This window comes from Sesamum indicum, linkage group LG3, assembly GCF_000512975.1.
Source record: "Sesamum indicum cultivar Zhongzhi No. 13 linkage group LG3, S_indicum_v1.0, whole genome shotgun sequence".
Lineage (NCBI taxonomy): Eukaryota > Viridiplantae > Streptophyta > Magnoliopsida > Lamiales > Pedaliaceae > Sesamum > Sesamum indicum.
The window spans coordinates 789,358-804,502 of record NC_026147.1 but is presented as its reverse complement, the minus strand read 5'-3'; the positions used below and the strand labels follow the sequence as shown (position 1 = coordinate 804,502).

Here is a 15,145-nt window from a genome sequence, read left to right as displayed (position 1 = left end):
AATTTTTTTTTTCTATATTGATGTCTTCTTATGAACAATTACTTAAATTTATAATTGTCTTTTGAAATAAATCACACAATAATTTATAGATAGAAAACTAATAGTTAATAATATACAATGAACTTAAAAAAAAGCCTAACAGGTCCGGTCCAAAACCAAGTGGTCTTGGGCCACTAGACTGGGTTGGTCTTAGGTATTGATTTCTTAGACCAGTCTGATCTCAAGTGAGCTTGGGCCAAACCAACCCAATTTTTTTTATTAGTTCAATCCTATCTTGAGTTTGGTTAGTCCAATCCTACCCATTGTGCATTCTAAGATGTTGGTAATGAAAATCATATTATATTATGTAATATGAAGACCAACCAATGTTTCTATTTCAATCCTATATGTCATATGAGGTGGATAAGTTAACTTTGATTTAATTTGTCACATATACCTATTTCTATAAAGATAAATAGTTAATGATATAAACTTTTCATTAATTATTCTTTCTCATCATTAATTTCTTACTTTTTTAGTCTATCCATTTATGTTAAATTCTTAATTATTTTTCTTTATAGGTTCCCTTTGTTTTTAAATCTTTACAATTTCTTTCAAATTTTACGTCAATTAATTTTTATAATTTAAGTAATCTTAAATAAAAACCTTTCACAACTTTCAAAATTCGGTTTTGTCTTGATATCAATTAATAGGTACCTTATAATATTTTCATTATCTTCTTGAGAAGTTCTTTTTTAATGAAAAATATAATCATTTTCTTTCTATTCTTTGAGTTATTTTTTAATTTTTTATATTTTTTTTTATATTTATGACTATTTTGTTATTTAAGAGATTCTATAGCAAAAATTATAGTGTTTAATATCAATGATAAGTAAAATATTATTTTTAAATTAATGATTTACAAATTCTTTAAATGGTAAAATTAATATTTATCTATTCAAATGTTATCGACTCCATCAGATGTTGGACTCATTTAAATTAATAATTTTTTTGAGTCAAGTGATATCATATAAATATGATTTAAGTTGGTGTTTATAATGTAATATAATTTGCAATGATTTATGTTATATTTGTGCTACATATATATACATATATGTTTTTGTCCAGTTTATTTATCTCTAAAGATTGTTCCGCTTATTTACTTATTAGGTGAATTTTATTTTTAATATTTTAAATTATATATTTAGAATTAATGTATTCAAAACTATTTTTGCAAGTCTGCTTTCTAGTGAATAACTTTTAAATCTAGAAAAAAACTAATATATCACTTAAAAAAGTTCATGTTGACATAATTTTTTTATTTTAATACGTTTTTTAAAAAATATAAAAAAATAATTTTTCTTATTATGACTCATTAAAATAATGATAACAATTGATACCAAATTGAGTTCAAATAATTTTAATGGGTTCACATTTTTATAAAAATATCGTATATAAGAAAAACAATATATCTCATTTAAAATTCAAGTTGGCATTTTCAATATCTTTTAAATTTATTTTCTGATGTAATTTGAATAAGAGAATGCTAGTGTTGTAATTAAATAGAAGAAGAATTTTCAAATCTTTAAAAAATAAATTATAAATTTAGTATTTCTTTTAAGAATTTACAAATTGCATAATATCTTATTTTAGAGTTTATAATTTCCTGTATTAAAAAATCAATCAAATATTTTTCACTATTTTATAAAATTTTAAACATATTATAAAATATTCTAAAAAGTTTGTATACTCACACAACCTACCTATAAGTCCATGAAGATTTTTTTTTCTTTTTTCTCTAACTAATATTGGTAATTAAATTTTAAATTTATTTTGATACATTGAATAATGCTTTAATTCAATAAATACATTAGTGTGACTAACAACAATAAATAAATTATAATAATTTATATGAAGTGAGAATAATAGGTGAGATAAATATCAATACGTCTGACAGAATTTGAATTCATGACTTCAAATTTATTTTTGAAAATTAAGCTTTAGGCCCTTAGCCTATGCCTTGGGAATTTCTTAGTGGGCCTATTTAGCACAATTAGATTCAAGCCCATATCCCACCTGATGAATAAATTAAACTAAGAACTTGGGCCTCATTATTTTAGTAGACTGCCCCAATTATGAGCAAAAATTCACATAAACAAAAATCATAAAATAATATCTTATTTACTAAAAGAGTAATATTCAAAAGAATAAATTATATCGAGCTCTATTATGATCTAACATAATATCAACACCTCTTTATTATTTGAAAAAAATTACCAATATCCTCCTGATTTCAAAGACCGTCAAACAATTAACTCATTTTGTTTTCACCATATTTTTGTAGTGAACTGATTAAAATGCCTTTCTTGGAATATGAATTATAATTTTACTTATTTTCTGATTTTTTATAGACTAAGTGGATAATTTTTCATATTTTTTAAATTTTTTTCATCCACCTCGTCATAATTTTTACAATTTTAATTTTTTTTAAGTATCAATGTTTTTATCGAAAAAAACATATATATTATTCTAATGTAAGAAGTTATTCAAAATTAGGTCAAATAATACTCAACAATCATAAGAAAACTCCTAGAAAAAAAATAAATTATATTTTCATGATGTAATTAGTTCTAAAATATGGATAAAAATGATTACATTATCTAGGTATTAATCTCTAATTTGCTAAGCATGCATTTGGATTTGATATTATAAATTTCAAATATTTAATAATAAAGTATTTGGTTTTATTCATAATATTTTAAATTTAAATGGTTTGAAATTCTTCGTTTTTATTTCTGAATTATATTTTATTAAATATTGATAAATTCTAACTTCTTTTGGTATGAAATTTGATAGGGGGATATTTAAACAAAGATATTTAGAGACAAAAGCAACCCATAAAGATTATTTGATATCAAGAGCGCATGTGAAATTGAACAATTAGACGGACAATTAAAACTATTGATTCTTCTCCAAACAGGTACGGCATTTGCGACACACATTATTCATTTTCTCTTTGAGAATCGAGCTCCACTACTCACTTAAGCGTCGAATAGACTTCATTTTCATCCTAATGCTTTGATGTTCTTGCGGGCATTTCCTTGTTCTTTGAAAATTGCTTTTAGGATAAATTACCGTTCACCTCCCATAAGATTTGATAAAATTACGAATATCTCTTATTCTTTGAAAAATTATTATTATCCCTATAATTTTAATAGTCGCCTAACAAGTAGTTCATTCGTTACTCTATTTTCATCCATTTTTGTTGACGAATTCACCAGAATATCCTTGTGGACTAAAAATAATAATTTGATTTATTTTTAATTTTTTTTATTGACTAAATAGATAACTTTTTATAATTCTTCAAATTCTTCAAACTAGATAACTAGGGGAGATCAGTTGAGAAGCTGCTCTGTCGCTTGATCAACGACTATCAGCTTCATTCACACACACTGCGCGTGTTTGAAACTTTGTATGAATATATATGTATTCAGGGTTTCTGAGTTGTTTTTTGATTAAACGGAACAGATTTTCCAGAAGAACTGCCCGCCTGGTAGGTGTGTTCATTTTTCTATTTATTTTGTTATGAATGCTGATTTATTGAATGTTAATGCATGAAATATCTGATTGATGCTCTCTAATTGTTATTTGCTTGATTTTGATATTGGGGTTTTTTTTTTTGTATATTTTTCTATTGTTTTCTGATCAGCTTGAGATTTTCGAGTTTGGGTTTCTTGTGATAAATATGATGTTTGGAGGGTGTGGTTGATTTCTTTGGTAATAGACATATTGCTAGGAAATGCTCAATTGCTATTGTTTTTTGTTTTCGAATTTCTTTTCAAGGTGATGTGCATTATGTTGTTTGGTTAATGCTACTTTGCATGTACATATATATACATAGTGATTTTGCTCTTGTTCTATTTGTCTTATAGTGATCAAACATTGGAAATAGGCTTTTGAGCGAATATTGATTAAGAGATATGAGAGCTTGGCTTGAAATGGCCACTTGATCCACTACTTGATAGAGCATAAGGGAAGCTTTTTGTACCCCCATGACCATGGAGTGTGGAGAAATCAAGTATTTGGAGCTTGCTTTGATGGACTTGTTTACACGAGTAATATTCGGAGCATTAGATGCTAAAAAGTTCAGAAATGATTATTTAGTGTATGACAGTGCAGCGTCAGGAGCAACAAGATTTATTAAATCTAGCTGGGTTAGATTGAGAGGTGAAATTATGAATCAGATTTCAGCAATCTTGGCTGCCAGAGAGGAAAGTCAATTTGGTGGTAATGCGTTTGCCGTAAAGTGTGCTGGATTAATGCGGTTGGTTGAAATTATGAAAGGCGAGCGTTACAACCAGAGCGCACAAAATAGGGACAAGGGAATACGGCGGGCGACTGTGTTGATATTGAGAACTTCATTTGGTCGGATTTTTCTGCTTGGGGGACTGCCGTTGAGATGCTTAGGCCATTGAGTAAGGAGTGGTTGAAGACCTTGGGTCGTGATTTTGATTTCGGGGAACTTGTGTGGGCAAAAATTGATCCTCATCCATGGTGGCCTGGACAGATCTATGATGAAGCTCTTGCTACTTTATCAGCTTGCCTCACAAAGGAAAAGGGTCGCATTCTTGTTGCTTTTTTTGGCGATAACACTTATGGATGGCTTGAACCGGAAAATGTTGTTCCCTTTGAGCCTCACTTTGATGAGAAATCAAAGCAGTCAGAGGATCATTTATTCTTGGCAGCTGTTGAAGAGGCCATGTTTGAGGTCAAGAAAAGATCTGCACTTGGATTGACCTGTAAGTGCTACAATCCTTATAATTTTAGGCCTACCGAGGTCCAAGGTTTTCTTGAAGTTGATGTGGCTGGCTATGGTGCTCGAAGTAAGTATTCTATCGAACAAATTAAGAAGGCGAGAAATGGTTTTAAGCCCAGAGAGATGTTTTCTTTTCTGCAAAAATTGGCTTTAAGTCCTGACATCGATCCCCAAAACAATTTTACTTTGACAAGGAATGTGGCAAGAGTTCTTGCTTACAGGAAATCAGTATTTGAAGAACTCGACGAGACCCATGCCCATGAATTTGAGGCACAAGCTATGGACCTTGAACATCATGCTGATATTTCATATGGCAAGGAAAAGCCACATCAAGGTATTACCTTATTTTGTGTGTTTTCCTATATGCTTTATATAAATAATTGTTTCGCATGTTTATGACTTTCTCATGTGGTAAACCATATACCCCACTCTGCTTTAAGTAAGATGATGTGATGTGAAGTTGAAAGTTCGGTGCTCCTTGAATTTACTTGCAAATGTTTGCAACTTGAATTTAAAGTGTATAGTTGTTTAAATACTCCGTGTCATCTATAATTATATGAGTCTTCTTATCGTGGAAAACCATTTGAACGCCTGTACGGTCCTAATATGTTTTACCGTGTCTTGTGGAACATACATGTCATTTGAAAGTGATGAAATATGCCAATCCCATTCAAGTCTCACTCAGAGTTCTCAAAGAGTGGAGACGCTTTGGTAATCATGGGAAAGTATTCTCCTTTATATTTACACTCGATGCCATAAACCTCTATTTGGTCTCTTGCTTGCATTTTCATGCGGTAAAGGACTTTTTTGCTTGGAGTCCTACATTCTTGGTCCCAATGCTTGTGACTTCTGATCACCCTCTTTGCGAAATCTTGCTGTTTGATTGTTGTGCAGACTTAGTGTCTTGTTCTTTCTGTTTTCTTTGAATAAATTCTCTTGAATTGTTTTAAGCCCGTTTTCCATTGGAAGAGCTTGAAGATTCTCCACAGCTTCCGAGATCTAGTGATCCACTTAAGATTGATGATAGAGCTAAACAAGTTAGAGTGGAAGTTCCAGAAGTCGGGATCCAAAACAATAATTTGAGAAAGAATGTCTCACAAAAAAGATCTCTTCAAGATACTTCTATGCCTCAGTTGCGTATATTCGACTCTGATGATCTCAGTCGGTCCAACAAGAAAAGGAGCAGTCCTGATGTTCATGAGGAGACAATTACAAAGAAGCAAACGAAAGGGAAGACAATTGACTCCGTAGTTGCACGAAAGAAAGTTGTCGACACCACTACTCAGATCTCTGAGGAGATCAAATTAGTACTAAGGCAACCACAACTGCAATGCATGAAGAGCGTTCAACCGAACAGACGAAATCTTTGATCGAGGATACTGAACAAACAATGATGATCATTAAATTTTCTCCTCATGCAAGAATGTTGTTTGTGCAAGATGTAAAAGAAGAATTCGCTGATTTCGGGCCCTTCGATGAATCTGCTGTCCGCATCTTCTGGACAACATGCCGAATTGTGTTCACATGCAAATCCAAAGTGCAGTCTGCATATCATCATGGCCTCCAAAAGAGAAACTTTTTTGGCTTGTCCCAGGCAAGTTACTAAATTCAATCTATAAAAGGTTCAACTGCTGAGTTAGCAAAATCAAGCAAGCCAAACATGCAGCTTCATCAAGAAGATCTTCATCAGGTTCGTATATTTCACATTCCCTTATTTTTGATTATTTTTTTGCTTAATTAAATTTGGAACAGATTGCAGAAAGGGATTAATCACAGTTAAGACAATGTGCATCAACTGGATTGAATTCTCTGTTGTAAATTCTATTACATTTAGCATATACAAGCCACGTAAGTTTTGTACAAGAGGTGTATACGTGCTAAATGTAATAAATGATACCTAAGAATTTACAACAAAAAAAAGGGACAATGATGTAAGAACAGTGACTTCTCATGTAGATTATTTGTGGTGATTTCATTGTTTAAGGTCTTGATTGGACTTTGTTGATTGAAGCCTTTTATGATCTTGCTGAAATCGCTTGGAGGCCATCACGAAGTAGCGAGCGGATTTGGAGGTCACTCTAAAACAGTGTGACTACGAGTTCTCCCAGCTGAAGGGGGAAGACGACAAGGCTTTAGAGAGTGTCGCCACTTGAGAACGTTGATTCGAGCGAGAGACGACCATGGGGAAGAAACTTTTAGCCTATGCTTCTAGTGTTGCTTTAATCAATAGGACAAAAGATGAGGTTATTTCTGAGTTCCAAACCTCTTAGGAATTTTAGACTATCGAAGCTGACAGGGCCACTCCAATCTACGAGAACACGGTTCATAACTGCCGTCGGGCTCTTCACAAGAGAGGTTGGCTCACTGAGGAGGATATCGGTCTTCTCGACCCCGAAGTATCAAAAGAGGAGGAGAAAGCAGATCCAGCTAGCGATGGAGTCCCCCTGGACTTGCGGGAGATAGCGATCATAGTTATTTTTCTTAGTATGTAGATGTTTTGTGTTTATACTTTATATGGACAATTTTGGCTCATACTAGAGATGTTGTATTTTGGATAGCTTTTTCCGACTTATGTAGTCGAATGTTTTGGTATGTAAACTATTAGGTGCTTTCTATGGCTTTCTTTCAACATATATAGTTGGGTATTTTGACATCTTAATCTGCACCATTTAGTACCTATGAAGTTAGCCATTACACTTGTTTAGTTGTTGCGTTGCTTTTTGGTTAACTTATATAGATTGTTGTGTTAAGGAATGGTTTTGCTCATATCGCAAAAATGTTCTTTCACCATCTTCAAGGGATGCAAAGTTTTTAGGGAGAATATTATTGATGGGGATCACAGTGAGGTTTCAACCATGGGGTCTTGGGGCGACCAATTGTTGCCTCAAGGGTCTTCTTAAAACTTTAGAGATCTCCATGTCCAGTCAATTTTAGTTGTTCAAACTATAACGAGAAAACTAATTTCATTACAAGAGTTTGCATTACAAAGTTTCAGGGGAGATTCAAAAAGGAAGGGGAGGAGGATTCATTAAGTTCCTACTCGAACTTTCTCCTATTACAAGTATTAGAGTCAAAAAAGAATTTCCCCTGTTCGGTGAACTTAGGAGTGATACTTGTTGAGGTTAGCAACGTTCCATGTGTGTGTGATGCTTGTCCCGTCTAAGCGTTGCAGTTTGTATGGTCCTGCATTTACAATCTTTATAACTTTGAAGGAACCTTGCCACTTTTGGCTCTAATTTTTCTAAATGTTTCGGCCTTTCCCATCATCGAGTCTCCTACTTGAAAATTTCTTGACTTTACCTTTGTGTTATATGCTTTCTCCATCTTGGCTTTGTACATTGCGGTGCGCATTGCAACCTTTTTCCTTGCCTCCTCAACAAAGTCCAAGTTCATTCTCAAGCTTGCTCATTGGAGTTTGCGTCGTAGTGTTAATACAAAGAGCTGCTCAATCCTCTACTTTATCATCATGCCCAATAATAAAATATAATACGTATACTCAATATATTGAGAATATCATAATTCTAAATAAATTATTTTCCGACAATCTTTCAGTATTTCCTTTATATTGAAATTGAAACTTGAGTTCTATTTTCTTCTAAATAATTAGACATTATAAATTTTCTAAATATATATATCTAATTTATTAATTAACTCATAAGAATTTATTTTATCAAACCACTCATATTTTTATAACTACCATTCTTATAACATTCATAAATTAAGTTATTACAAAGAAATTACATATCCCTTTTTAATAACCACAATATTTCTCAAATATAATTTTTTAATATTTCGTATATATAATTTTGTAATCTTTCTATTAATTATCATCAATTCTTCTCAAATATAATTTTTTAATATTTCGTATATATAATTTTGTAATCTTTCTATTAATTTTCATGAATTCTTCACTATTATAGTGATTAATTAACAACAATACATATAATTAGTATTTGGTTAATAAACTCGATTAAGTTGAGTAAATTAATTATAGCAATTTGAAAATCTAATAAATTAAATAATTTCATTAACCAACTATAACATTCTTATTGTACATGAGATATTTAATCAATCATTAATTTATAATAGTCAAAACTTATAAAAGTTTTCAGTTAAGTATTAAATTGAATAATATAAATTACATTCATTAATGAACTAATCAAATAATATAAATATATAAGTTAATAATAAATTTAAAATCAAATTCTTATATTTCCCTCCCTTAAAGTTTGGTGTAATTACATGTAAATCCCATGTGGTATGAAAATATTATATCTAGTACCCCTGATTTTTGCTTCTGTTTAACAAATAAGTTACCCCATTAGTCAAAACACATCGAATTTGTTGATATTAATAAAAAAAAGTTAAATGAAAATTGATATTTATCTTTGATTGACTTAAAACTGACTTATTGCAGTTCAAACAAATTTTTTCGTACTAAAATACTCTTATAACGGTGAATATATACCTCCCCACATGCATTAACGCGTTAAAACGTATGATAGTATTTCGATTATGAAACGATTTATTTAACCTGCTATTAAGTCAGTAATAAGTCAATTGAGGGTAAATGTAGATTTTTTTTTTTTAACAAATTCAGTGAATTTTGATGAATAAATGAATTTATTTGTTAGATGAAAACCTCAAGGGTGCTAGATGTAATTCAGTGAATTTACGTATAATTACACCAAACTTTAAGAGAGGGAGTGTAACTATCCCATGAAACTAATTGTCACTCTTCCAAAACAATAATTTTTGGATAATATACATAAATTGATTAAAAAGAGAATATAAATAGAATGTGAAAATTTCTTCCGATTAAGTCCTGTGCAGTGGAGAACAGTGGAGAAGCAGATCAGACACTTGATCAACGACTATCAGCTTCACCCACTGCGCGTGTTTGAACTTTGTATGAACGTATATGGATTCAGGGTTTATGAGTTTTTTTGTTAAACGGAATAGATTTTTCAGAAGAACTGCCCGGCCGGTATGTATGTTCATTTTTCTATTTCTTTTGTTATCAATGTTGATTTACTGAATGTTAATGCATGAAATTGCTAATTGATGCTCTCTCATTTTTATTTGCTTGATTTTGATATTGGGTTGTTTGTATATTTTTGTGTTGATTTCTGATCAACTTGAGATTTTTTTATCAAATTAAGAAGAATGTGAAAGTATAGAGTAACAAATGGTTTTGGGATAACAAGCTGTAAAGGGTTTAGGTTTCTTGTGATAACTGGGATGTTTGGAGGGTGTAGTTGAGGTCGGGATAATTGCGATTTTGGTTTTCAAGCAAAGCCACTTATGCAGATTTGATCCCGAAACCATTTCACCACTTATGCAGCTTTGGTACTGAAACCATTTGAGATTGCAATTTTGGTCCTCAAGCAGTTGGTTTTTTTTTGGCATTTTTAGCTATTTTGTTAATAAATTCCTTAAAGTTAAAGGAGGTTTCAGGGGAAATAATAACCATTTTCCTTCTATTTTCTGGTACTTTTTTTAAGTTTTGGTTTAATGCACCCATTTCCCATTTTTCATAAAGTTTCAAGAAAGATGAAACCAAAACAATGAATTTAAGCAATAAATTTTCTATTTAATTTTAACTTTAACTTTATTTATTTTGTCTTTATTTCTGAAATTTTCTAATCTATGGATAAAATAAACATGATAAAGCTAATATTATAAAGGCAATAATATAAGTATGATAAAATCAATATTTTGCGTTACACATATGTTCCAAGTATTGCATTATACCCAAAACAGAAATTTGACAATGTTTTGTTAAGATTATATAAACTAGTTGCTTAAATTCGTTTTTTTTCTTGGTTTTTTCTCTCTTGAAGCTCGAAGGAAAATAGGTGCAATTGGACCAAAGCTTGAAAAATGCCACCACATAGGAGGAGAATCACTATTTTTTTCCCTTCAAATGAAGCTTCTAATAACTGTAATGTTTTTATTAGTGGAAGGACTAAAAACACAAAAGAACAACAGTTTGAGGACCCAAACTGCAACTTTTAATTGTTTAAGGACCAAAATTGCATAAGTAGCTTTGTTTGAGGACTGAAATTGTATTTATCCTGGATGAGTTCTTTGGTAATAGACATATTGCCAGGAAATGTTTAGTTGCTATTGTTTTTTGTTTTTGAATTTCTTTTCAAGGTGATGTGCATTATGTTGTTTGGCTAATGCTACTTTGCATGTACATAAACTCACATAGTGATTTTGCTCTTATAGTCCTCTACTGTTTGTCTTATTGTAATCAAACATTGGAGTAGGCTTTTGAGCGAATATTGGTTAAGAGATATTAGAACTTGGCTTGAAATGGCCACTTGATCCACTACTTGATAGAGCATAAGGGAAGCTTTTTTGTACCCCCTTGAAGATGGAGTGTGGAGGAATAAAGGATTTGGAGCTTGCTCTGATGGACTTGTTTACACAAGTAAAATTCGGAACATCAGACGCTAAAAGGTTTAGAAATAGTTATCTAGTGTATGACAGTGTGGCATTCCTAGCGAGATTTATTAAATCTAGCTGGATTAGAATGAGAGGAGAAATTGCGAATCAGATTTCAGCAATCTTGGTTGCCAGAGAGGAAAGTCAATGTGGTGGTAATGCGTTTGCCATAAAGCGTGATGGATTAATGCGGTTGGTTGAAATTATTAAAGGCGAGCGTTACAACCAGAGCGCAGAAAATAGGGACAAGGGAATCAGGTGGGTGAGTGTGTATATATTGAGAACTTCATTTGGTTGAATAGTTCAGTATAGGGGACTGCCATTGAGATGCTTAGGCCATTGAGTAAGGAGTGGTTGAAGACCTTAGGTCGTGATTTTGATTTTGGGGAACTTATTTGGGGAAAAATTGATCCTCATCCATGGTGGCCTGGCCAGATCTATGATGAAGCTCTTTCTACTTTATCAGCTTGCCTCACAAAGGAAAAGGGTCGCGTTCTTGTTGCTTTTTTTGGTGATAATACTTATGGATGGCTTGAACCGAAAAATGTTATTCCTTTTGAGCCTCACTTTGATGACAAATCAAAGCAGTCAGGGGATCATTTATTCTTGGCGGCTGTTGAAGAGGCCTTATTTGAGGTCAAGAAAAGATCTGCGCTTGGATTGACCTGTAAGTGCCACAATCCTTCTAATTTTAGGCCTACCGAGGTCCAAGGTTTTCTTGAAGTTGATGTGGCTGGCTATGGTGGTCGAACTAAGTATTCTGTTGAGCAAATTAAGAAGGCGAGAAATGGTTTAAAGCCCCAAGAGATGTTTTCGTTTTTGCAAAAATTGGCTTTAAATCCTACCATTGATCCCCCAAACATTTTTACTTTGACGAGGAATGTGGCAAGACTTCTTGCTTACAGGAAATCAGTATTTGAAGAACCCGATGAGATCTATGTCCAGGAGTTTGAGGCACAAGCTGCGGACTGTGAACATCATGTTGATGTTTCATATAGCAAGAAAAAACCACATCAAGGTATTACCTTATTTTGTATGTTTTCTTGTATGCTTTATACAAATAATTGTTTCGCAAGTTTATGACTTGCTCATGCGGTAAACCATATACCTTACTCTGCTTAAGTAAGATGATGTGATGTGAAGTTGAAAATTCAATGCTCCTTGAATTTACTTGCAAATGTTTGCAACTTGAATTAAAAGTGTGTAGTTGTTTAAATGCTCCTTGTCATCTATAATTTTATGAGTCATCGTATCGTGGAAAACCATTCTGAACACCTGTACGGGCCTATTGTGTTTAACCATGTTTTAGTTGCATCTCGAGAATGGTTTTTGAGGAATTTTAAAGAGGATAACAATGTTAATGAATGGCATGCATTTGTTCTGTATATTCTTGAACCCTTCTATGATCTTGTGTTCTATAAATAGATAAGAAGTGATAGTATCTTCAAGTAGTAATGCATTTCATATTTAACACTAAGATGTAACAAGCATTTTCAGAAGCTGAATATCACAAGTCTGAAGCTCTTGCATTTACGAATAGCCTCCCCAAAGCTGAAGGCAACATGTTGTAAGGGACTTGTGGTGGAACATACATGTCATTTGAAAGTGATGTTTTTGGTTCTTAGTCATCTGTCATAAATATGACAATCCCTTTCAAGTCTCACTCAGAGTTCTCAGAGAGTGCAGACGCTTTAGTAATCATGGGGAAGCATTCTCCTTTTGTATTTACACTCGATGCCATAAACCTCTTTTTATTTTCTTGCTTGCATTTTCATGTGGTGAGGATTTTTTTGCTTGGTGTCCTACATTCTTGGTCCCAATGCTTCTGACTTCTGATCACCCCTCTTTGAGAAATCTTTGCTGTTTGATTGTTGTGCAGACTTAGCGTCTTGTTCTTTCTGTTTTCTTTGAATAAATGCTCTTGAATTGCTTTCAGCCCCTCTTCACTTTGAAGAGCTTGAAGGTTCTCCACAGTATTCTAGATCCAGTGATCCACTTAAGATAGATGATAGCGCTAAACAAGCTAAAGTGAAAGTTCCAGAAGTCAGGATCCAAAACAATACTTTGATAAAGAATGTCTCGCATAAGAGATCTCTCCAAGATACTTCCATGCCTCCGTTGCGTATATTCGACACTGATGATCTCAGTCGGTCCAACAAGAAAAGGAGCAGACCTGATGTTCAAGAGGAGACAATTACAAATAAGCAAAAGAAAGGGAAGACAATTGACTCCATGGTTGCAAGAAAGAAGGTTGTTGGCAACCAATACTCAGATCCCCGAGGAGATCAAATTAGCACTAAGACAGCTACAATGGCAAATCATGAAGAGCGTTCAACTGAACAGATAGAATCTTTGATCGAGGATACTGAACAGACAGTGATGATCATTAAATTTTATCGTTATGCAAAAATGCCGTCTGTGCAAAATATAAAAGAAAAATTTGCTGATTTTGGGCCCTTCGATGAATCTGCTGTCCGCACCTTCAGGAAGTCATCAACATGCCGAATTGTGTTCACATGCAAATCCAAAGCGCAGTCGGCATATCATCATGGTCTCCGGACAAGAAACTTGTTTGGTTTGTCCCAGGCAAGATACTACATTCAACCTTTAAAAGGTTCAACTACCGAGTTAGCAAAATCAAGCAAGCCAAACATGCAGCTTCCGCAAGAAGATCTTCATCAGGTTCTTATATTTACATCCCCTAATATTTGTTTATTTATCTGCTTTTTTAGTCAAACTGGAACAGATTGCAGAAAGGGATTAATCATGATTAAGACTATATACATCACTGGATTGAATTTTCTATTGTAAATTCTGTAGCATCGTCTATTACATTTAACGTATACAAACCACGTAATTTTTGTATAAGTGGTGTATACATGTTAAATGTAATAAAAGATACCTAAGAATTTACAACAAAAAAACCAATCGCCAATACCTCAAAAGGGAGAATGATGTAAGAACAGTGACTTATCAGATAGATTCTTTGTGGTGATTTCACTGTTTAAGGTCTGGATTGGACTGTTAATTGAATGAAGGCCTTTATGATCTTGCTGAAACTACTTGAACCTCGATATGTTAGTATAGTCGAGCACTGGTTATCGGTTATATATGGTAGCTTACTCATTGAGAACTTTGAAACTCACGTTCGATATATGATAACGGTTGAATGGCATATTCGTTCTTGAAAAATGATATATAGAATAAGTGAGAGTGTGATATCGCATTATACATCGACTAAGGATTGATATGATAAGTACAATACAAACCTTAGGTTCAGGTGTGTGTATTAGATGTTCTTTTTTCGAAGAGTTGTTCATAATCGATGCATATGATAGTGTTTGGGACCAGGAATATCAGTTGAATTTAGAATTATATTTAAATATCAGTGTGAATTGAACTCTGAATACAAATGTCAAATTTCAATAGGCTGATATTATTTTTTTAATAATTGAATTATAAAAAAAATTAATTAAAGTTTAATACTCGAATCTTTTATTAAATATAACAAAATAATTTAATTTGGTTCTTTAATTTAGCGTAGTTCAGGCTCTACGCCATGGTGGCTGAAATTACTATTAAGCCCTTGACAAAGTCTATTTATCTCTGCTTATGTCTATTCTATTGTATACATGTTTTCTCTCTGTCTATTTCACACACTCATCGTTTTCTCTCTCCAAAATTTCGATGTCCGGCGTTTTTTTGGGATTGGGATCGTGAAGATGGGGTGTCGTACACTGGATATCAGGCTTCAATATGCTAAGGATTTGAAGAATATGAACCCCATTCCAACGATGGATGTGTACGCCATCGAATCTGTCTCCGGCGGCCGTAAGAACTCGAACCAGACGACAAGAGCGCCGGCGGAGACGGTATTTGCGGAACGAGTGGCGGCGT

General features: G+C 32.8%; 2 protein-coding genes across 4 annotated transcripts in view; both read left to right on the top strand.

The window, feature by feature from the left end:
* Nucleotides 3,345-7,474, top strand: LOC105156895. 2 transcript variants are annotated; one of them, XM_011073148.2, is made up of 4 exons: nt 3,345-3,532; nt 3,912-5,129; nt 5,747-6,485; nt 6,807-7,474. In XM_011073148.2, exons 2-3 carry the CDS (start codon nt 4,439-4,441, stop codon nt 6,163-6,165), a joined length of 1,110 nt encoding a protein of 369 aa, XP_011071450.1. In that variant the 5' UTR covers nt 3,345-3,532; nt 3,912-4,438; the 3' UTR covers nt 6,166-6,485; nt 6,807-7,474. The 2 variants fall into 2 exon arrangements, with proteins under 2 accessions (XP_011071450.1, XP_011071451.1); XM_011073149.2 differs by having other exon boundaries at nt 3,345-3,536.
* Nucleotides 9,613-15,145, top strand: part of LOC105156894 (formin-like protein 20) — a 6,151-nt gene continuing 618 nt past the window's right edge. Inside the window, exons 1-4 of one of the 2 annotated variants that reach the window (XM_020692451.1) lie at nt 9,613-9,782; nt 10,639-12,266; nt 13,185-13,930; nt 14,971-15,145. The exon at nt 14,971-15,145 is cut by the window's right edge and continues 1 nt beyond it. In XM_020692451.1, the coding sequence (XP_020548110.1) occupies nt 11,576-12,266; nt 13,185-13,930; nt 14,971-15,145 (1,612 nt within the window). In that variant the 5' untranslated portion in view covers nt 9,613-9,782; nt 10,639-11,575. Of the gene's footprint in view, nt 12,267-13,184; nt 13,931-14,970 lie in introns of both variants that reach the window. The other variant, XM_011073146.2, reaches the window with a different exon arrangement.

What these genes read in the sequence shown, in the direction of transcription:
- LOC105156895 (XM_011073148.2), top strand. Translation starts at nt 4,439, where the DNA reads ATGCTTAGGCCATTGAGTAAGGAGTGGTTGAAGACCTTGGGTCGTGAT. An exon ending in CAAGGAAAAGCCACATCAAG is followed by an intron (nt 5,130 to 5,746) that starts GTATTACCTTAT and finishes AATTGTTTTAAG; the next exon opens with CCCGTTTTCCATTGGAAGAG.